The sequence below is a fragment of the Chaetodon trifascialis genome, chromosome 4, assembly GCF_039877785.1.
Source record: "Chaetodon trifascialis isolate fChaTrf1 chromosome 4, fChaTrf1.hap1, whole genome shotgun sequence".
NCBI lineage: Eukaryota > Metazoa > Chordata > Actinopteri > Chaetodontiformes > Chaetodontidae > Chaetodon > Chaetodon trifascialis.
Genome location: NC_092059.1, coordinates 29,959,790 through 29,983,207, shown reverse-complemented (window position 1 = coordinate 29,983,207; position 23,418 = coordinate 29,959,790). Strand labels below are relative to the sequence as shown.

At 38.6% G+C, this 23,418-nt stretch overlaps 1 protein-coding gene across 11 annotated transcripts in view; it reads right to left on the bottom strand.

Annotated features, from left to right (window-relative positions):
* Positions 1-4,325: 4,325 nt before the first annotated feature.
* eps15l1a (epidermal growth factor receptor pathway substrate 15-like 1a) overlaps positions 4,326-23,418 on the bottom strand; it is an 80,405-nt gene continuing 61,312 nt past the window's right edge. For 6 of the 11 annotated variants that reach the window (XM_070961035.1, XM_070961041.1, XM_070961036.1 and 3 more), the window contains 4 exons: positions 23,150-23,295; positions 22,681-22,774; positions 15,851-16,059; positions 10,461-11,296 (listed from right to left, as the gene is read on the bottom strand). In XM_070961035.1, coding sequence (XP_070817136.1) covers positions 11,150-11,296; positions 15,851-16,059; positions 22,681-22,774; positions 23,150-23,295 — 596 coding nt within the window. In that variant the 3' untranslated portion in view covers positions 10,461-11,149. Of the gene's footprint in view, positions 6,130-6,371; positions 11,297-12,422; positions 12,440-15,841; positions 16,060-22,680; positions 22,775-23,149; positions 23,296-23,418 lie in introns of those variants that run through there. The other 5 variants (XM_070961037.1, XM_070961042.1, XM_070961044.1 and 2 more) reach the window with 3 other exon arrangements.

Here is a 23,418-nt window from a genome sequence, read left to right as displayed (position 1 = left end):
AGGGAAGGGAGATGATGAAGGAGGGAAGATATGGCTTCCATCCCAGCTAAACAAGTTAATTATCCTCCCAGTGACACACAGTAACATGGAAAGACATCTCTTTCATTGTTTTCAATTTGTTATGTTATATTGTAGCTGAACACTATACTATATGTACAAAAGCATGAAGACCATACTGTATACATGAAAATGCACACACACACACACACACACACACACACACACACACACACACACACACACACACACACACACACACACACACACACACATATATATGTAATATGTTTGAATCCAAAAACATCTGTAAATGACTGACTTGATTAGCAAACATTAGTTCACTTGCAGTGAGACCATATCAGAACATATGGGAGGAGATGTTTAGCTGGAATTTTAGGCTTTCCACAAATATTACACACATACACCACGCACTCCCTTCATTTCTACATCTACATCTATCAACTGTCAATCAATCCATCCTCCTCTGACTCTGTGTCATCCCTCCCTCCAAGCTGATTACATCCACAAGACTATGATTCCAACTGCTTTTAATCTGTTCAAGTCAGGATTTCTTCCCTCTGCATGTGTGTGTGCATGTGTGTACATGACTTTAGGTGAAGACCTACTATCTAGTCATCAGCTCAGTACCCAAACTGGTTTTGTTAGCAAATTGCTAAGAGACTTGTTGCTTCTAGCTAGTTCTGGTTTTTCTTGTTGTTATGGGTTGTAACACACACAAATGCTCTCATGCTCTCCCTAGGCATGCAATTGCAATGAAAATGAGCCACAGTAAGGGAGTGTTTCAACTTATCCCCAAGTTAGGACCTTGGTGTGTGTGTGTGTGTGTGTGTGTGTGTGTGTGTGTGTGTGTGTGTGTGTGTGTGTGTGTGTGTGTGTGTGTGTGTGTGTGTGTATGTATGTATGTATGTATGTATGTATGTATCAAGTTTAAAATGTCACCAACAGATTAAATGATTTTGAAGCCAAGGATGGTTAAACAAAGACTGCCTGCCTGTGTGAGAGGTTGGATTTACAGTCTGATTCACCGATGAAATCAAATCTTTTTTAAAAATCAGATTTGCATATCTCCGACAGATCTGGTATTTGGGCAGGTGATTTCTGTTTGGACAGCCACATCAGATTTCACAGATTTTGCTGAGAAAAGCTATGCTAGCAGCTCTGTGAGGTGGTAATAAGACTAAATGCTAATGTCAGAATGCCAAGCCAATGTCTGGAAATTATAATGAGAGAATCAGTGTAAAGTAACCTGCTTTCTCTTGTGAACTACACAACCACATTAAATAAATCGTCTTATTCTAAAAACTGAAAGTCTCAGTAAGTCAACACGGCCTCATTGCTTTAACTTTATTGTCTGTAATGTGAATTACACTTTCTTCTAAATCTCTAAATCCTAATAAACATTTGGTCCTGGGAGTGTTAGAGGAACTGTATCCAGGATTTTAGACATTACTGAGGTCATGAGTCACAGTATCTAAAATGTTATTTTTATGCAAGTTCTTTTTAAATCGAGTACTTTGAGGAGATTCTTCTGGAAATAAAGCCTAGAAGTCCTGAAAGTATTCAATTTAAATACACTGTGTGTAAATGCCCCCCTCTAGCAGGGCCATAGTCAGAATTTTAGAAGTACCCCCTTTTGACTAGCCACCAAGATGTCATGACGTCAAGATCCTTAGTGGACATTGGAGAGCCTTGTTTGTAAAATCATGACTGCAGCAGATGATTGTTTTACATTTATAATTAAAATTTGATTACTTTTTCAATAAATTGTTTACCTTATATTCCTAATCGTATTCCTTTTCTGATCCACAGTCCAAACCCAAGGTGATTTGGCAAAAGGAAAGCAGCAAATCCTGAAGTTTTCTATCAATTAAGCATTGTAACACTAAAAACATTCTATATTTAGAGTAGTTTCTAAAGAATTTTGTGAAATTAATCTAGTCTTCAGTTTGCTGTGGACCCCCAGGGACTCCTTTAAGCACCAAACTCTCAGCAATGCTGTGCTAGAGCTCATGTTTAGCTGGGAGCTTTTTTGGAATGAGTTCACTGAAGAGAAATAGAAGTCACACTAATGCTGGTAGCTGATACTGACAGATATGTTCCTCTGCAGCTGGACTTATTTTAAATGATGTGTGTGTATATTTGTGGTCCTCTGGCAGTAAGGGATATCACACTCATTTCCAAGAATTCACCTCTATGTGTGTTTTCAGGTTGAAAATCATAAAGTGTAGCAGCACTGATGAGCCTGAAAGTGAAAGCACACTGGTGAGAGATACTCTACCTATTGTGGGCAAACCAACATCTATTCTCCATTTCTCTCTGACCCACATTCCCAGTTGAAAGCCAATAGGCTTTTCATTTCCTCCTCTCCATTACCATAGGGTACTTACAAACCTAGCACGGAATTTCCTGTTATTCCATACGGAGAGAGTTAGCATTCACTAACGTAGCAGATCGCTTAGGTTTCAGCTAATTATGTGCACTAATAGCTGCTGTGTTTGCGCAGCATTCATTTCACACAGCTGTATCTTTGAAATGCAGCTGAGTGTAATTCACGGCACATTGTGGCTGTCATGAGCTGGGAACACAGTGACATTGCTACAGCTGTCATTGAGGACAGCTAGGTCCTGTCCTCATTTTTGTTTCAACTTTAATGAAATAAAATTAAGAATTATTTTTCTTCATTTGTTTTCTCTTAATAAGCTTGACTAACCTGGAGGCTAACTTTTGAGATCATCTGACTGCCATATTCCCTGAAATGATGACCAAAACTATGAAAAACAGATCTAAGTTGTTACAAACTGTAATGATCATTTAAATGTGCAATCTACTACAGTTTTAATCTAGCTATCATCAGTGTTATGATCATGATCATATTGAGATGAGGATGATTGATTACATGCTGGTCTATGGTTTCATGCTGGGCAGGAAAAACTAAAAACACACCAAAGGATTCTATCGAGACCAAAGACTATAATAGGAGGAACTCACTGAAGCAGAGACAAGTCCACCATTATGAGGAAACCATCTCTACACTGAAGTCAAGACCAGGATCTGATTCAATTATTAGATCCTTGGTTATCACAAATAAACACTATCTTCACGATAAACTGGTTGAACTTAATTTTACAATGGCTATGTTTACATCGACACTAATAATGCAGTTATAATACAATTAAGGTCTTAATGCGAGTATGGCGGAGTCCACGTAAACACCACTTAAGCTTAATCGCATTAAGATACCTAGAGTACTGAATTTTACTTGCATTATAAAGGCATGCATACACCTTAATCACATTTCTTTCTCTCTGATGACATTGCAAATGTACAGGAAGTGACACGCATCATTAATGTCACATAAAAGATAGCAGCAGGACTGACAAAACAGCATTTTTGGTCAGCAGAAGAAACGGAATACATGCCGAAAGTTTTGGGGGACATGGACATAATGGGCGAAAATATGGCAATGGGGATATTTTTAAACGTGTACTACCTGGGAAGGTAGGAAACCAGCTGGACAGCATTGTGGAACAAAACAAGGGTAGAAAGAAACTGGTACAGAGCAAAAAGAGCAAAGGTTTTCAGGGTTTCTTGGATTTGAGTGGTACAGGATGGAGTGTAAACACTTCAACAAAGTCAACCAGATAACTGTGAAACACACTCACTACTTGCCACCATAAGCATGAAACAGCCTTGGATAATGACAAACACCATGCTCGCACAAACACTGCTGTGTTTTGTTTCTGTGGATTTGCAGTGGAGCTGTGTAGTTGCAACAATGCAAATTGCATTGTTGGACACTTCCACAGCAAAATGTGCAAAATTTGTAAGGTTAGATTTTTCAGGTAAGGGCACAGATTGAAAATAACTGACAACTGGACCAATTTTGAAACATCATGCACATGCATGACATAGGCTTTGTTTTGTTTCCAGGCTTTTCAGCATCCACACATTCTCTCTTCACTGACTGAATTGGGTAAGACTGAGACTTGATCTTTATGAGCACTTTTCAGAATCATCCTTGTATACATCAGGCATTTTACCTTCATAAGCACAGGTATTATTGAACACATTAACAATGGCTCTATTCTATTCAAGTGTTCCACTAAGTCATGACAGTATGAAAGTGAGCCACCAGGATTGTGAAAGTGAAGCTGCTAAATGGAATTCAGCCATCACCATTAGTTCCACCTGTGCTTTTCCTGCTGTGACAGAGACATACTGTCACAGTCAAAGAAGCCCATTGTTAAAAGGGGCACTGTAATTGTCTTCAACTTGTCACCTGTAACAAATCCAGCAGCAGTCCATTCTCATTTAACTGAAATGTTTATTCTAGTAAACAGTACAGACCATGTCGAGAGGATCACTGTTCAAAATAAACTGGCGTCTGCTCTCTCCTCAGCTATTAGTGTAACTGTAAGCAATCCTCAAAATGGTCCCTAATCAAGTTCATTTTTTCTTCTTCGTCACTTTTTAAAGGGCAAATATAACAGACATGATACTATACAGACTGTATACACATTGTATGCATCTTAATAAAGACAACTCAGATTATTTTGCCAACATGGCTGCTTATAATTAAGCATCAGTATGTCAGTAAGTAACTGAAATATCCACCACTTTGAGAGAGAGAAAAAATGAATATTAAAACTAAGAAAATCTTAACATTGTCCAGCTGTCATCCTAGAAAGATTTTGCTTTTAATTGCTAACATTTCTGATAATCAAAAAACATCGTCTTACCATTTTCTTTCCCTGAAATAGATAAAAAGCATTTTGGAGTGAAAGGTTTGTAGATTGTGCAGCTAGTGAAATGTAATCGAAGAATGAACTTCCTCTACAACATCAGGACAGAGGAGTGGGTGGTTGCAGGTGCATAAATAATTATATTAAAAACAACGCTAAATATCAAAAATGATCACACTAGTTTCACAGGATACACAAAACAACAATAAAAATAAACATTATCTATTGCACAATGGAGATATCAGATGACAAATACAGTATGAATGATGGTACTGGTCTGGAGCTCACCACTTTAAGCAGTACAGTGCAAACCGGCTGGGAATCAAGAGGGAGCTGGACAGAAACAGATGAAGAACAGATGGAGGGTCACGGTTCACAGTAGGCTGGGAATCAAGTGTCAAGACCACAATGTAACTGTAGCAGCAAGTAAGCATCAAATATCTGGTCAGATTCTTAGTATTGTAACTTGCTCTTTGATCAAATAATTCCTGATTTTACTCCTACATATACATTTACTTTTTCAGAACTTTGTCTTATTTTGTTAAAAGAAAAAAGAATTTCAGATTTATTTAAGATATTTTGTCTTTAGAATTTTTCTGGCATCAGTAACCAACTAAGGTGCTGTATCATCACTACAAAAGGTTTCAACTGATACCCTGCACTAGTTTTAATTTGTTGGCCTGAACAAAACCTTTCTATTGCAGCATGAAGTTCATTTGTGACCTTGGAAACAACAGTTTGACCAAAAAAGCTTTTTCCTGAGCTTTCAATCATAAGAAAAGCCCATTTTGAGTTCATTTCTATTTGTCAAGATTTTCTGTTCTGTTCTGTGTCTGGTAGGTACTATGGGAAGCATTTGGCCTTTCACATTTATTACAACATGTTCTGTGAAGCCCTCTGCTTCCCAGATGTTGCTATTTACACTGTGTGAAAATATCACAGGCTACCCAAAATCTCCTTCCAGAGCAAAAGACAGCATGGCATCCTATGACACTCAAATCTATCCTACATGATAGATTTCTGTTCCTGTGTTTCACAAAGGGTTTGCTTTAATTATGCAGCTGAGCCATCTGGATGTGATTAACACACAGGCACACTGAGACCAAACCTAAAGGGACAACTGGACATTTTAAATAATAGTCTATTTTCTGCTGTGCAGGAAGCCAAATTGTTGTGAACAAGTTGGTGGCACCTTAGTTACCTATAACTTTTTTTAGCAATGGCATTCCATTTTAAGCTAATGGTTACTAACTGGCAACAAACAAGCTTGTTAGCTGGCAGTTAGCAGCATGTTTTTATAATGTTACATTAATATAAATCTAAAACTACAGTACCTAGCTTTTTTAGGATATAACCATCCATCCATCTATTTTCTATACTGCCTATCCCTTTCGGGGTTGCGGAGGGGCTGGAGCCTATCCCAGCTTCAAGGGGCCCAGAGAAAACCCACGCATGCTTGGGAAGAACATGCAAACTTCACACAGAAAGGCCCCGCCCGGGGATCGAACCGGCAACCTTCTTGCTGTGAGGCACACACACTACATGCTTGCGCCACCGTGCCGCCCAGTATATAACCAATTACTTTAAAAAACAGCATATATTTGTGACAAATTTTTGTGAATTTTCTTTGAAAGATGAACATCTTCAGTAGGAACAAAACCAAAACAGAACAGGGGAGTTGGAAAGAGAGAGGCTAAATGGTGGTGTTGGTCTTTTCAGGGGGCTTGTTGAAAATAAGGAACACATAGAACAACAGTAGTTTTATACTTCAGGTGGCACTTAACATAGCCTAAAATACCTTGTTAGCAAAATGTTAAGTGCTGGCATTCCTTTTCCTTTTCAAAATTAGTGGGTAACAGCTGACAACAACCTAGCTTGTTAGCAGCTAACACCCTTTAGTTTCAATGAGGAATGAAAACAGATGAAGCTCCTCACAGGTTAAGATTTTTATACCATGTGACAGGAGCATGGCAAAGGTTCAAAATGCTTTTAATGGCTCAGAGGTAGATGGAAGCACTTGAGGAGGTGTTAGCCATGTACAGCTTAGAGAAGCTCATCCCAGGGACACAGCTCCCCAGCTCCCCAATAGGTACACAGTTTGTAACAGCTTCAGCAAAGTAAATATTCACAATATGTAAACAAGACAAAAAATGGCAGGGAGAGGCATTTCATAAATCTATCTGGCAGAATCAGTGGCTGCACAGCAACTTTAACTCCAGCATTTCTGTCCAATTTGGGTGAATTCACATTACATGGATTTTGAGCATTTTTAGCATACCGCCAGAAAGGCAGTTCCACACATATATGGTATTATAGTATGGGGGGGGGGGTGGACGAGACGAACGACACACTTCATCACAATGTCCAATTATATGATGAAAAAGTATTATGTTTTTTCAGGAGCTTCACCCAAGATGCATCTTGTTGTCATCATACAGCCCTAGCCCTGGTCCCGGACCATTATATTATGTATTATACCCATGGATGGATATCTGATGGATCCTTTACATCTCAATGAAATAGGTATTCATAAAATTTGGTATGGGAAACAAATTGAGAAAATAAACTCCCTTAAGAATTTAGCAACATTTACAGCCAAATACATCAAATAGGCAAGTGAAAAAAACAAAAACTAAACAAAAAACAATTTACAGAGAGGTTATCTCTGCTGAAATTAATGCAAACAATGTAAAATCAAATCTAATCATGACACACCAATTCATTTATACTCACAAACAGGAATCACAATCAACAACAGAGCACTCACTGCTGTCACTGGTGACCAGAAACTAGATTACGGAAAGATTATCGTTTAAAACAGTAGTCTAATTTATCTATATGTGGCCACCAGTGGCAGCACTGAGTAGACTTCTATTGAGCAGACTCCTACTGGTGAATGTAGAAGAAATCCTGCACCTTTTACAAAATCACTTTTCTGTTCCTTTCTGCCTTAGAGGTTGTTTAGGGGAGTCTGTTTTTTCAAAATGGTTCCTGTAACAAATGTAATGAACAGAGTCAGAGTGAATGAAAAGTTTGAGTTCTATCAGAAGACATCCAGCACTGTATTACATCTTAAGATGGTCCAGCGACCACAGTAAAATTAGTCATTACAACAGGTATCATTAAGGAACCCTAACAATGGCAACAAGCTTTGCTTCAACTAAGCCAATGGTAAGACTTATTTCTCCCCATGATTACCAAGATACAGTAATGAGCAAAACATTGAAGTACATACTGCTGATCATGGACACGCACAGAATACAGTCTCATATATGTAAGATACAACATGATATTTGAAACTACAACAGAGGGGCTCTGAGAGGAACAGACAGCATTCAGAAAATAAGTTCATCAGAATCTGTCCTGCTTTTCAGTCCAGATGAAATCAAAATGCGGAGTGGATTTCGGCCTGCTTCACTTCAACACCAGTCATCACTTTAAGAAAAAGGGACAACTCACATAAAACAAGGTCAGTGGTTAAGCCCATGTTGGAACAGCAAACTATGACACATCAGAAAAGCACTATTTCCAGCTTAATGACACCTGATTTCAGCCATTTTCAAACCTTTCCAAACAGGTCTGTAGCACACTGGAGTGACTAAAATTCAACCACAAATTATAGCACAAAACAACTACATCAATTTGGTTATTCTTTTAAAACAAAAACATGTCAAAATAATAAAATAACCAGCCCATGAAATAAAAAGTTAAAAATGTTGCTCTCTAAAATATAACATGGTCAAATGAAGAAAAAATGAATTCCCTCATCTTGCCTTTCATTTGTTGGATATGGTGTGGCATCACAGCATCAGGATCAGAGCACAGCTGTTGAGGAGAGGCATAGTTAGCTCTGTTTATCTATATACACTGGACACAGGGAGAGAGAGTACTGCAGGTCATCACAACAAACTCACAGTACAATCTCAAACAAAGAAAATATATCTGTACAATTTGTTACTGTCACTCCACAGGATATGACATGTGAAACTACTATTTTCATTTGGCAGGTACTTGTCACATTAAAAGGACCAGTGTACTGGATCTTTATCAGTGTTTTTTACATTGAAGAGCAGTTGCTTTTTCCTTCCTCTCATAATGTGACCAGTGAAATGTGAACATATCCAACAAATGTTGGTAAAAAGTTTTCTTTTTCACACGAGGAGCCTCTAAGAAGGGGATTGTCTCTCCTGTGAAAAGTGAAAAACAGACACTCTGGACTCAGGATTAATCTAGGAGTCCTCGGGGGGGAAGAAGCAGGGCCCTACTGACTCCCCTTTTCTCCTATTCTGTGTACATTATGTACGTATTAATTAGTATTTAGTATTAGTTTGTGATAATTTCATTAACACACATCTATTTAGGAATATGCATGCAAATACAATATAAACAAATTGGAAAGGCCTTTAAGTTGTACATAAAGATCAATTTACGTCAGCACTACTAAGGTTGTAAAAAGGAGTTAAGATGTATGATGTCTTCTGTGGCTCTGGAAGAAACATGAGACTGAAAAAATAACCTGATGATGTCACAGTGACATTACTGTGACTAGGTTGAAGGACATGGGTCAAATCACAGGATTTTAACTGAGGCCCTTCACGGCACAGGACGTGATGAATAGATTATGATGCAAGCAGTGCCTTAAGGCCCTCATCATTTCAGTTTATAGTGCGTCAGTGAGCACTGCATATTCTTAAAGAAATTTGCAATGAAATAAATGACCACAAACTAAGGGCCACACAGTGAACCAGGAGCCTTTGGGCTTCCTGTGGGTCTCGGAATTGCCTTTCAGCCTTGTCTGTACTTCAGGTGAACATCTCTAGTTTAATGGTAGGTGTGCTATAAAATCAAAAGGAAAACTGCTGTTTGTGGATACATGCTTCAACTGACCAAGAATCAGAAAAGATCAATATCAATTACATTTCTGTACAGCCAGCTTTGCACAAAGCAGAGGGAAACAGCCTCTGGCAGGAGTGAAAAGAAAGAAAACTCAACTAATATTGACCTTCCCACTTCTGATCTCAGTTTAGGTCTGTGAAAGTATTCCCTTAAAAAAATAAAATCAATCCAATCGTCTCTATAAAGAAATACTTATCTAACACCTCACTCTGTAGCATTTTCTTACCAGCAAAACAACTCAACACTAAAAACAGACACAGTCTATATGATCAACAGCACAATGATATATCCCTGTCATCCCTATATATATGAGGAAAACAAATCCCTTTTAAGAAATACCTTGGCAGTTTGAAGTGCAGTTTTGTTTTTTTTCCACTGCTGCTCGTTAGAACTGAAGAAAAAAACTGCCCTTTTGCTACTGATAGTAACAGTAATGTTACCAAGTCAGCACTGCTCATTTCCCCTCACTGTGAGCAGGGGCATGTCCAGGTGAGTAGCCTGGGGTGGCATTGACCATGCCTGAAATCTGACTGGCCACTCCAAGTGCCATCCTATTATTCTAAAGCATGACTGGCTATCTGCCCAGTGGTTGGTGGGACCCTAATTCAAACCAACAGTTTCACCATAATTTTCATATGCGCCTTGTTCATTTTTTGTACATAACCTACTTTACAGGTACAGTTTCTTCTTATGGACTTCAAGAATAAAGAATGGAAGCTGTATATTTGTATGCTGTCCTATGACCTGGATGAATGAGAATATTCACAGGCGTATATTGGTATGGTTCTCCTCCCTTGTGTTGACGGATGAGTATTTATCTTTTAAATACACAATTTAAACACAGGAATGTAAGAAACTGTAAGATACTGTAATGTTAGTAATTAAAGTAGATATGAGAAATTGTAAATTAATCCTATTTCGAGTACATGGGTACATGCACAAGTCAGTGCCCCACTTTGATCACCACGGTCAAAAAAATCTGGACATGCAACTGCGAGTGAAGCTGGAAAAGAAAAACAGTACAATGCAATTCAAACTGCTGAGGTGTTCCATCAGTAACGGTCAGCTTGTCTGCTAAGTCCAGTGAATGGATCCAGCACATTACTGTCCAGCCACTATAGTGCATGCACACAGTGCATCCATTTGTTTCCATCAAGCCCCTCTTGCCTCCTCCTCCAATGCTTCTTCATCCATCAGTTCTCTGCCAGGTGAGTTTTTCAGTGATGAGTTCTCGGCCCTCAGTACTGTTGTCTTGTTTTTTAATGCAGAATCAGTGGCCAGACAGAGTTACTAAGCGAGGGGGAAAGTAAATAGTGGAGGTGTAAGTCCTACATGTGTGTGTCTGCAGGTGGACAGAGTTTATATGAACACTCAAAAGTTAGTCCAGTGATGTGCTTTGCGTCTGAATAATTAGATGTCAGTCACATTTGCCTGCATGTTAGTGTGTCTACCCTGCTGTGTGTGTATTTGTGTGTGGTGGGGGTTCCAGGTCATGCGTTGGACATCTCAGCCTTGCTGAGGGCAATGGCCAGCTCCAGGTCTTCCTGCTCCTGCTGTCTAAGCCTCTTCAGTCGCTCACGCTCTGCTCGCTCACTCTCTCGTTTAGCCCACTCCAACTGCTGAGCCTCATTCCCAAACTGGGGGGGGGAGTGGGAGAGTGAGAGAGAGAGAGGGAGGGAGAGACAGAGAGAGAGAGAGAGAGAGAGAGAGAGAGAGAGAGAGAGAGAGAGAGAGAGAGAGAGAAGAAAAAGAGAGAGACTCCATTTTAAAGACCTACAACATGTAGCATTACTGCCTTTATCTACCTAACCTGATGTCTTATCAGATTTTTAAACATGGGTCTCTATTACATTAATGTCTGTTATGACTTTATTCAGATAAAATGTCACCTGCTATGTGAGATGGAGCATGAAGCCCCCTACCCTCATACCATAATGATGGAGAATATCAGCTCCCTGAGTATTTTCAAAAGAAAGCTAAAAACCTCTCTCTTCACTTTAGCCTTTCACTAGCTATGACTTCCTGATACAGGTCGGAAACTTTTGTTCTTTGCCGTGTACTTACACTTACACACCTGCTGCACAAATTTTTTATCTCAGTTTTTGTGTCCAGTCTGTCTTTGCTATGTGAAGCACTCACATGGTGCATGCAATTTTTTTTTGTTATAAAGCACGTTGAGCTGCAATTCCTGTAAGAACGGTGTTATACAAATTAAGTTAATTAAGTAATTATCTAAACAATTTCAGACCAGACTGCTGCCATAATTTTTACAGTTAAGTGTCTTGGGAGATCATCCATGAGAACAATATGTGAAATTGCCAGAACTTTCATGTAACAAGGTGCAAGTTTGAAAAGGGCTAGACATAGAGCATAGTAAGGACAGACTGGCATGGGATTTCACAGATCAACACAGTTAGAATTATATTTTAGATTAGACACTTCTAATTGACTGGTGGGAAGTCCTAGGTATTTAAAAACATTTTCAAGTTTCGACAGCCAATTTCAGCTGCCCTCAATTCAACCCTCCTAGGATAATCATTTCCTTGATGACTGAGATTCTTCACAGACAACTCACACAGTCACAAGTATTATATTTCATAATACATACAGGAAACATCATTTTCTTTTTCAGCAACACATGATGTAAGGTCTACTGAAACAAACACTTCAACTCAGAATCTGGCCTTGACGATCATTAGCACAATTTTGCTAGCATTCCCAAATTGCTATTTTATATGAATTTCATTGTGTTCAATCTCTTACCTTGACTTTGTCAGGTCCTGTCAGACAGGTGGATTACAGAACAGAGAAGTTATAAACCAAAAAATCCCTGAACTCAGTGGATCTACGCTAGTTGACAGGACATCACCGTATAGCACACAGACACAGTAAAGGGATGCCTATAGAGTTTCTGTTCAGTCCTCTTTGAAACACTGTCTTTACCATTTGTCTTTTGCTTTGAGCCCAAGTGATTCGACAAACTTCAAACTACAGGCTAGTTCATGTTAATTGAAGTAAATCATGAATTCTTACAATGTTAACAAACAATTTATGTAGAGGTAGTAGTAGTAATGCCAATAAGTGCCACAGGAGAGACAAATGGACTGTGGAGAAACAGAACTGTGAATCCCTTCAAGGAGAAACAAACAACACTGAGAACTAAAAGAAAGAGCAGCTGCAGCATGCAGAGTGAGAGGAAAAAAGAAAGGCACATCCACTGTGTCTGAGTGATGAAGTCATCAAACTGCAGTATGAATCAAGAGTTTTCAAATGATCAATCCTAGTAAATCTGCCCATTGAAGAGTAAGTCTGTCACCATGACAATTGATCATGCTCAAAGCACATAACTGTAACTGAGATTAAATTACGGTTTCATCCTTACAATCTATCCTCCTGTTATTCAGAGAAGGTAGGACAGTCCAACTATTTAACCCCCCCCCCCCTTCTGTCTAATTTCAATTCAAATGACATAAGTTAAAACATTTTTAGGAATGATTGTGGGCAAAGCTGGAATGGAATTTGTTAGAGTAGACTTGTGGAAATGTATTCTGTTTAATGGTTCAAAGGATGCCTGCTGTTAGAGCCAATAGTGATATCTAAATCTTTTACTTTGCCCTAAAATGTTGAAAGGGATTCTGTATTAATTAATTGAAAGGGGTTCTACATGTCTTTTTCAAAGGACACAAGTCAAGCTAATTCATCTTTCTAAATAATGATTTCATTTATACGCAGTAAAGCAGTTTGTGTCCCATGAAAACAGATGGCTACAGTAACATAATAAGACAAAGACATGCATAAGAAGAAAAAGACAGCAGATATATGGCGCTAATCAACTATTAACAACCACACAGATGGTGAACAATAGGAGATACACACAGCAAGGTCATACAGGGTAGACAGACTCAAGAGCTGAGAGTTGAGGAGTGATACTGCTGTTTATCATGCTAGTTGAATATATCTGACGAGTAGTCGAACTGAGTGGGACCAGTCAGCCAAGCAGATACAAGCGTTATTATTATTATTATTATAACTGACTGATATGCAAAATAGACAGAATTTTATGATTATCTGAGGGATTAGTGTCAGTTCCCGTACTTATTTGCGGGTTTGTGTTTCCATTTGTGTACTGTCAGAGATCTTTCAGTCTAGACTATCATGATCATGCCAACACACTGATGGTATTAGCACTAAGGCTCTCTGAAAGCCCAGGGAAACCCTGACAAACTGATGATATGCTCCCTGCTATGACAATCAAACCACATGCAGTAAAGGGCTGATACCTTTTCCTGTACTGTAAGTCACAATGCAGCACTGCTCTGCAACCTACAAAGCTTAATTAACAAACTGTAGTTTCCCTCTCATTACCAATCACACTATTGCTTTGTCTGGAGCAGTTAAAATGAGCTCTTGTGATATAAAAAAACACATAAATAGCTGTACTGTATTTATCCTTACCTTCTTTTGGCTGACCTGTGCATATGATATGTCACTGTTCTCAAAACAATGGGGAGCAATTTTCTACTGGAAGACTCCAGTGCTAAATACATATTTAAAGGAAGACTACAGCATATTGCAATATTTGCTTATTTGCTTTTTTTCCGAGAATGAGATGAGATGATAGATATCAATCTCATGTCTGTGTAAAGCATATAACTGGAGTGAGGTCATGGCTAGCCTAGTTTTCCAAAAAGATTTGAAGGAGGGGGGAACTGGTAACACCTGGCATCTTGTTCAATTCATACACAAATAGAGATGTAAAGGTAAATAATTATAGGAGGGAGGATAACACCAATCCTTCTATTTCTTAATGAACATCAAGCTATCTATCTGCCTGGTACTTTTGTTAAGCAATAGCACTGAAACAAGGAGACTCCAGGAAACTGCACTGCACCAGGCTGTTGTTGGTTAAGAAATAGTTACACTTAACTTCCCCTCAAACCACAAATGATGACCTTTATTTTCGAATTCAACAAACAAGACAGAACATTTAAATTAGTGAGCTTCACAGAGTAGGTGGTAAGTATGTGGAGGTGTGTCAGTAGATGTGTTTTTGAACTTTGCACATACAGTAGTCAGGCTAGCGGTTTCCCCCAGCTTTCAGTCTTGATTCCAGCTTCATATTTAAGACACAGACATGAGACTGATATCAGTCTTAACATCTAGCAAAGAAAATGATTGAACATATTTCCTGCAATGTTGACCTATTCCTTTAATACCACACGATTGTCAGTATATGTCCAGTTGTTTCATGTTTTCCCTGAATCAGAACTGTGATGGATATTCTAGAATGTGAAACAGCAGGCTGTTATTAACAGAGAAGCTTATTAACATTGAAAACAGATAAGGGTTAGACTGGGCTGCAACAGAGAATCTAAAGTAGAGAATGAAGAGGCTTTGGTCATGTGATGTTCTACCTTGTAAACTACCTAATCATTACACACATACTGTAGACCAGAGCAGTCCATTTTGGAAGCTTACTGTATTCTATTATACTACTTTAAACTTCAGTGACAGATGACATAAATTTTTGGTGTTATGTTATGCTTACTGCTACTTACTGTTATGTGTTCTAAAACATTTGCTGGAAAGCAAAAACCTCAACTTGTTTATTTTAGTTTCTAATCATGATTTGTTTGTAATTAATTCAGATAACAGAATTCTGTAAAATGATAACATGATATAATCATATTGTCACAACATGATTTGATAAACACTCAATATTTAGTAACATCAAATTATTACCCTGCCCTAACTACACAAAAGGAATCATCTTTGCCTCAGTGACTGAGTATTTATATTTATATTTATATCAGGTTTTACATCATGTGCTGCTGTTTAAGCACCACTTCAAACATCAGACAGTTAAAATGACCCAATTTCCACCTGGTATTAACATGTAATCATGTAGAAATTAGGTGACTATTCCAGAATCAGATTCAAGCCCACCAACATGTTGGCCATACTGTGTAGACCTACAGTGACGACTGAGATGCATTCATTACACTTCAGTACAATGCTCTTCATCTATCCTTATAGAGCTCTGCTACATTTGCCTCAATAGCATTTTTAGCACCAGTCTTTAGAGTGACCTTATCACTATAGCTTCAATCTAGTGACTACTGGTATCTGTGAAGAGCTGTGTGGCCTGGTCTAAACACTGACAGTTAAACAGTATCACCATCTCAACTTACAGAACTGAAGTCTGCAAAACTCGAAGTAGAGTCTTTAGGGGTTTTACTTGATGCTGAAGATGGGGCGAAAGGATCTTTGCCACTGAAGGGGTCTCCTGGGCCCTTTTTATTCTGAAAAGGGTCGATGGCATCACTGACAAATGGCTGGAAGGGGTCACATGGTTTGGAAGTGTCAACTGTTCCAGACATGCTCACTGGTGTACTCTTACCTGAAGACATAAAAGAAAGAGGTAAACATCATCACAGAGAGGAGAGCTTTCTTTTCTAGCCAATTTTCACACCACTGGCAAGTTTATATTTTTCCATCATCATCATAAAAGCTTGCTGAATAAAGACAGGCATAAGCCACATGTCCACAGTTATTTTTAAAACAGGGTTTTTCTTCCTTCATTCTCAATCTCAGTCAACCATGCTGGCTCAGCAGAAGTCTATTATCAGAATTAACCTGCAACTAGAGGTCAGACTGATAAAATTAGTGACCAGATTTCGTCCAAAACTGGCGACATTGGCCAGGGGTCTGTGCTGTGGAAGTGTTGGATTATGTGGCATCTGTAGTGTGTTCTGGTGCCTCTGTTCCTCAATAAAAGTGGCGAGGTGACTCTACATGTAAACATGCAAAAAGTCCTGTTAGCAAGGTGAGCACTAGCATTATTTTGACCACATCTGCCGTATAAAAAAATCACCTTGTGTAAACACATAATGCACACCCTCGGTTGTCACAAGCCATAACTCTGATAACTCTGTCGACACATTAAAACTACAGACGAGGCACATGGCAAAAATTTAACATGCAGGTGGAAAGTAAAAACTAGACTAGAATCTAGGAATAATGTGCTTCTTGGATAGCACAGAAATAATCTGCGTTGTGGTGAGGACAACATGCTGAGAGCAGCAAAGAAAAAATACAAAAATGGACATATCACAGGCTTCAGGTATTCCAACTCTACAGAAGAGGATGTAAAAAGTAGGGCTGTCCTGATCTGATCACGTGATCAGAAATCGGGGCCGATCGCATGACTGCAGACTCGATCAGATCAGACGTTATGTCCCGATCAGGTATCGGATAAATAATATATATATACATATGTATATTTATTGTTATTTTTAATCACATTTACAATATATGGGCTAGTGATTAAAAATAAATGAGAATAAAATAGTATTTATTAATTACCAACGTTTACAGGTCGGGTCTGTGACAGACGCCACTGAACAGCGCATGCGCGGAACACGGCAGCACGCAGCAGTTTGCTTTGAAGCTCGGGATCTTGGGAGGTGGGAAGGACAAAGCTGCTTTTAACACCACAAACTTGATGTGACACCTCAATACACTGCACTGCATTTTACAATACTTTGCACTGAGAATACGAGTTAGGAGCGCATTTCCAAAAAGCACAATATGGCCTTAGGCTACTTGATAACAGTCACTTTTATTTGCTCATTTGTTTGCATTTGATATTTTGAAGCCTATTTTAAGTTAAGCAGCTATTTGTTTTAATACTAGACTATTGAGTCTTTATACCATGGTCTGGGTGAATACTCGATTCTGATTGGCTGCAGGGTGTCCATTAAAAAGTGTTGTGGACATATATAAAAAAGTTCCGGTCAAATAGCCTGATTGCTCTAAATTATTGCGCTGGCTCAAACGCTAGTTGGTAACCATGGCAACAGAAACTCAGAACATACATTATCACTACGGCAGGACAGTAGAGGACACACACAAGCGGTAAGAGGTGCACTTGCCCTCTGAAATGATACTTTGTATCACGTAACATAACGTTAAGCAATCATCTCACTTTAGGCCTAATATAACAGCCGCGGCCAACCGAGCAGCAGGTCCTTGGCAACGCGTCACAACGAGAGATATTAAATAGTCCACTCAGCCGCTTCTTGTGGAAAAACTTACAATTTTAACGGTAAAAAACAACATTAACGTATTAATAATTGATTTAATATTTATTTATTTCATAAGTGACCATGGTGTAAGTGGGATAATGCCCTTCAAGGTGTCCATTATCAGAAATGAAAGCGAAGTCCATTCATTCGCATCGGACGGGTCACGCCTCCGCGTCGTCATTCATTTCTGATAATGGACACCTTGTTGGGCATTATCCCTTTCTTAATGTTGCACTATTCCTAATGTGAAGAAAATTTTATTTTATTTCTGTGTTCTGTTCTGACTTGAGACTGTAATTCAAGCTACCTCATAGAAGTTTACAATACACTGCACTGCATAGTGTTACATGTTAATATAAGTGCCATTGGTAAAAAAAAAATAATAATAATAATAAAAAAAATCCTGGATCTTATTCTTTGCTCGTGGATCGTTTCATAATGTCTTATAGAAGTATCGGATCGGGACTAGGTATCAGCAGATACTCAAAATCAAATGACTCAGAGGCAAAAAAAACGTGATCGGGACATCCCTAGTAAAAAGACTAAGTACATGATTCACTGATAGCTGAGAGCTACCATGACTCACCACTGCAGCTCACAAACTAATTCTTACCTTAGTAAACTATGTTGATAACACAAGATCTGATTTGATCTGTTCAGGATTACGACACAAACACCAAATTCTCTCATTTTCAGAGTTCTGCCCACACCCTGCTTCACCTCCGGTGTCACCTCAAAGACAGCTACTAGCTTTTGAAAGCCACAACAGTTTCACCTCCACATGCGAAACAAAAACCCTAACCCCAACCCTACACAAATTTTTCTCTAACTTATTTCATGCAGTGCTCCATCCTTCTGACAAAGGAGATATATAAAAGCAGCTGGTATATAATGAAACAGCAAAGGAAAACAGCCAAAATCAAAAGTGATAACGCTTAACCTACAGAACCTCTCTCAACAGTTGCCTGGGAAAAATTTGGTTGGGTTTCTGCCCACATTACCAAGTGTCGGTTCACCAACTTACCAACTCGACAAATAGACTGATGTTGTTCATGTTTATAGACCATACACATTCATGGCAATAGTTCACATAAATTTATCAAAGCTATATTTTATTGCACCTGCACCAAAGCAAAACTGCTTGAGTGAGGAAGTTCATCCTTGACCTTGAGAATAGTGGTTAGACAACTCAAGTTCATTGACAAGGTGTATGCAAGTTTTAGTAAAGTCCTTATAATTTCTGAACATCTGTTTAACACACATAAGTTGTCAAAATCAGGACATCTGAATCTAAAACTAGGGTTGCAGTTAATGATTCATTTTATTATCTGTTCAAAATTTTCTTGACCTTGGTTTGGTCTCCAAAATCTAAAAAAATAGTGACAAATGTCCCAAAGTGACATTTTAATTACAGTAATTCATTTTTTGACCAAATGTATTCAGTTTATTATGATATAAAACAGAGAAAAGCTGCACATCCTCCCAGTAGAGAAGCTGGAACAAGATGTTTGTACTTTTGTTTGAAAACTGATTTGACTTTAACAAATAACTTGGGATCGGTATGCGTGCCAATGATCTGAATTGAAGGTCCACTAAATAGCTGTCTTTCTTCACTTGAAATTGAATTCTGACATTTTAAGATCTTTTACACTGCATTTAAGACTCTGATAGAGGCCTTGAATTTCATCAGTACAATTGAAGACTTGCAGACATGGTGAAATAGACAACTATCCCTGAGGACCAAGAAGTTCAGTGCTTTCCTGAAAATAACTATAAAATTCAATCATCATTTCAAACTCCCTGTTTCAGACTCGGTGATACTGTCGATCCACAAGTGGATCTATACATAAGCAAGAAATACGACTAAACAGTAATCATAGTAACATGTCTCTAACAGGACTTAAAGCTGGGCTTGGCAGAGGATCGTGGGAACGTTAACAGTACATCATTCTGGTTGTATAGGTGTTAAACCGCAGGACCAGTCAAACCGTTGTCATACAACATACACATACGCATTTAGTCCTATTACCCAGATAACTCGGCTGATCGGGGTGAGCAGTTCATTTCACACTCCTCACTGAGCAAAACTGCCTGTATGCCTGGCAATCAGTTTTTTCCTTTCTGTAAACTGTGTGTACACACACACACACACACACACACACACACACACACACACACACACACACACACACACACACACACACACAAACTCACACTTGAGAAACCACAATCATGAGCTCCACCCATGCTTTAATCCACTGCATTGGTGGCATCTAATTTTGATGTCTACAGCAGGACTGTACATGCAACATTTCATCTACTAAAAACACGACAACTACAGCAATGTGCCCTGAATTCTTGCAGTTTATTTGTAGTAATGTCATTGCAGCCTTGCCATATTAACACCTAGATGACAGACGAAGTGACAGAAGATGCATGCAAGAGTGAGTGTGTGTATGTGTGTGTGTGCCTGCAAGAGTAAGATATAAAACATCAAGACACTAAATTTAATATATGAAGAGGAAAACAATTGCTACAATGGTACCAGACTGCAGCCTGACCTTTTCTGAACCACTCACCATCGTAAACATACACACACACACATACATGCACGCACACACGCACGCACGCACACACATAAATGGAAGGGAGAGGAAGCAAGTTAGGGTGTGTCTGCAAACAACTGGGTATGCAAACCACATTTCGCTCTTACAACATCACCTTCATGTGTGCCTACACACAAGCATCAGAGCAGCAGTTTGACAACAAACTTAATATAAAATCTAGACAAAAACACTGAGAACATTAATGTGAAGTTAAGCCACTAGTCATTGCTGAGTGCATGATGGAAATGAGCCTGACTGACAGCTGCTGGAGTCTGATTGTTCTTGTGGAACAAATGAAAAGCTGTAACATACATCTCTCTAGTTCCCTCTAGGGATAGTGTAATAGCCAAAAGTTTGGACAGAGTTTAGACTGAAACAGAGGAGGGCGTGCTGGCTAACTGTGGTTCACACTGTAAACTCCCAAGGACATTGTTGTGCTGTCCCCTAAAGACCTTTGTCAAACACATACTTTCTGATCTTGACACCCTAGAATGTCCACATTTTGAACACTAAATGCAACATTAATCTTATCTATTAATCATTTCTGTAATTTATGTGGGCCAGCAGTTGATGCCAAACAAAGACACTGAAGCTCATGTGTTATGGGCACTAAAGTGGGAAGTGAGAGAATGTTTCTTGAGCTGTGTCCAAATTTTATACTATTACTAATATAATTTTAGGCTGGATTTAAGTGTGTTCATGTTTGATGTTTGAGTGTACTGTTGATGTACACAACTGTCCCACAATGTAATACACTAAGGGAATGGGTGTGCTTCTCACAATTGCAGAGAGTTTAAATACACTGACAATAGTAGTGAAACAGCTCCAGGAAGATGTCAGCTAACAACCAACCAAGTATACAGGGCGTGACAGTGCAGCACAGTTCAAATACACGACAGCAATTGGAAGTTCTAAATTCAATAAAAACGACATGTTGCTACATGATATTTGAGAATTATATTTCTAGTTTAACTAGCAGATCAACATCATAGGTAAGACTGATCAGTACCTTCGGAGTACTGAGAAATACAAACATCCAAACAACTGACAAACTCACTACTGTCAATATAAAATGTAATATGACATGTTGAAGTACAAATCACTCATTGCCACTGTTTGTGAGTGTGTGTTTGAACTGACAAACTACACAGCGTGTGACACCAGTGGCTTGGCAAAATATGAAAAGGCTTTTATTTTCTCTGTGCCCACAAAGACAATCTTTCCTGTTGACAGATCAGAGCAGAGTTAAAGACTGTGCTTTCAATGCTGGAGAAAAAAAAGCTTATATCTGGTTACAGAAAAAAACAACTTGTGCATTTAAGCACTGCTTACTGCTGCTAACGGTACACCACAAGTCACCACTCAAAAAGGTCAACTATTATTACTATTAGTATTCCTCGACTATTCCTCGAGTATTCCTCCTATAATAAAATCCTAGTCTTTTTTCCTATGAAGAAATCTGTTTTTTAGAGCTGAAAACTAGGAGGAAAGAAAGAAAACTAGGAAAGACAAGAACAACACTGCAAATATCTTCAACTCTTTTTTTCTTTTCCTGGATCACAACAGAAAACTATTGAACTCAGTGGAATATATCATATTTAGATTTAAAATTGCACCAGTCAATATCAATGTCTCAAATGACTATGTGTAATATGATGTCACCCATGAACCCATAGAGAATTCATGCCAACTCTGCAGTTGGACATTTCTTGAAACTATTAGTATTTTTCTCTATCACTGTTTTTCCTCCACCCTACATTTTCTCATTGTTCATCTTTTTACTAATCACGGTCCATGAACACTTAAACACATCTCCTTCCTTTTCATTTTTCAGCATGTCTGTGATACCCAAAAGGGTGGTGATTCTTGGCATGATGGTGATATGGTAATCACACTAAACACCTATCATATATCTTGGTTTTTGATAAAGCCAGAGTCCCACTTCCTTTTTGAACTAACCACTGTTCCACTAACCTCGGCCAGATAATGCAAGTTCTCACAGAAGCTTTGTCGTCATTCATCTTTCTGAAAAGATCAGATTATTATAATGGGATTGTCTGTGCAATATCTAAGCTCAATGGGTACCACTGTTTTACTGAACAGCCCAATACAATAAGATCGTCAAAGTGGAACACCTCATTATTTTATACAAGATGCAGAAATTATTAGCATTCCATTAAGCTGTGGTAAGGTTCTGATAGTGCTAATATTATTAGGATGTTAGCTGTCGGGTATGTGGGTACCTCTAAAAAGCTGTTACACAGTGTTGTTTTGCCTTCCTCTTATTCTCCTCTCATCCCCAAAACACCTAAGTAGTCTGACACTTACCACTAGGTGGTTTGGGTCTTGGGGGAACACTTTTCTTTGGTGGTAGAGCTGGCATGTCATTCTTCCTGCTGAATGGGTCGTCCACAAACACTGACTGGAAAGAAAGAGTGAGCCCTCAGTAGTAATTTCAATATATCTGACAGTGATATAAACTGATTTAATAAAAATAAATTAAAATGTGACAAAGGATGGCACCAGGAAACAGTTCAATCTATCAGTTGTGTTAAAAACAAAAACGATATTCCTTACTCACATGTATAGCACTCTTAATCCGGTCTCCTCATGGTTAAACAGTAAGACTTTTATTAACTGTACCATATTGAACCGAATATGACACATCCTTCATTTAATATTTGTGTCAATATGGCTTTTACAGTGTACATTTTAGGACTTTTTTTTAAGACCCCATGTCTCCAATGGGATATTTGCGTAATATGTCTATCCCATTCAGAGGTTTGACTTCTGGTACCTTCTGGTAGTCTGGTAACCAGCTGGCCCTGCCTTCAAAAGGGTCTCTGGGTTTCGACATGTGGCTGAAGTCTGCAAATCCAGAAGAGCTGTTATTACTGCTGCTGAATGAACTGCTGCCAAATGGGTCCAATGTGCCAAACAGGTCTGAAAAAAAGTTAAAATATTTTTAGAATGACGAGCACATTTACAATGAGTTACAATAATTGCTAGTTTCCTTAAAATGTTCAGCACTGTTGAGACCACTCTACTTGTTGTGTGTTGGCTAAG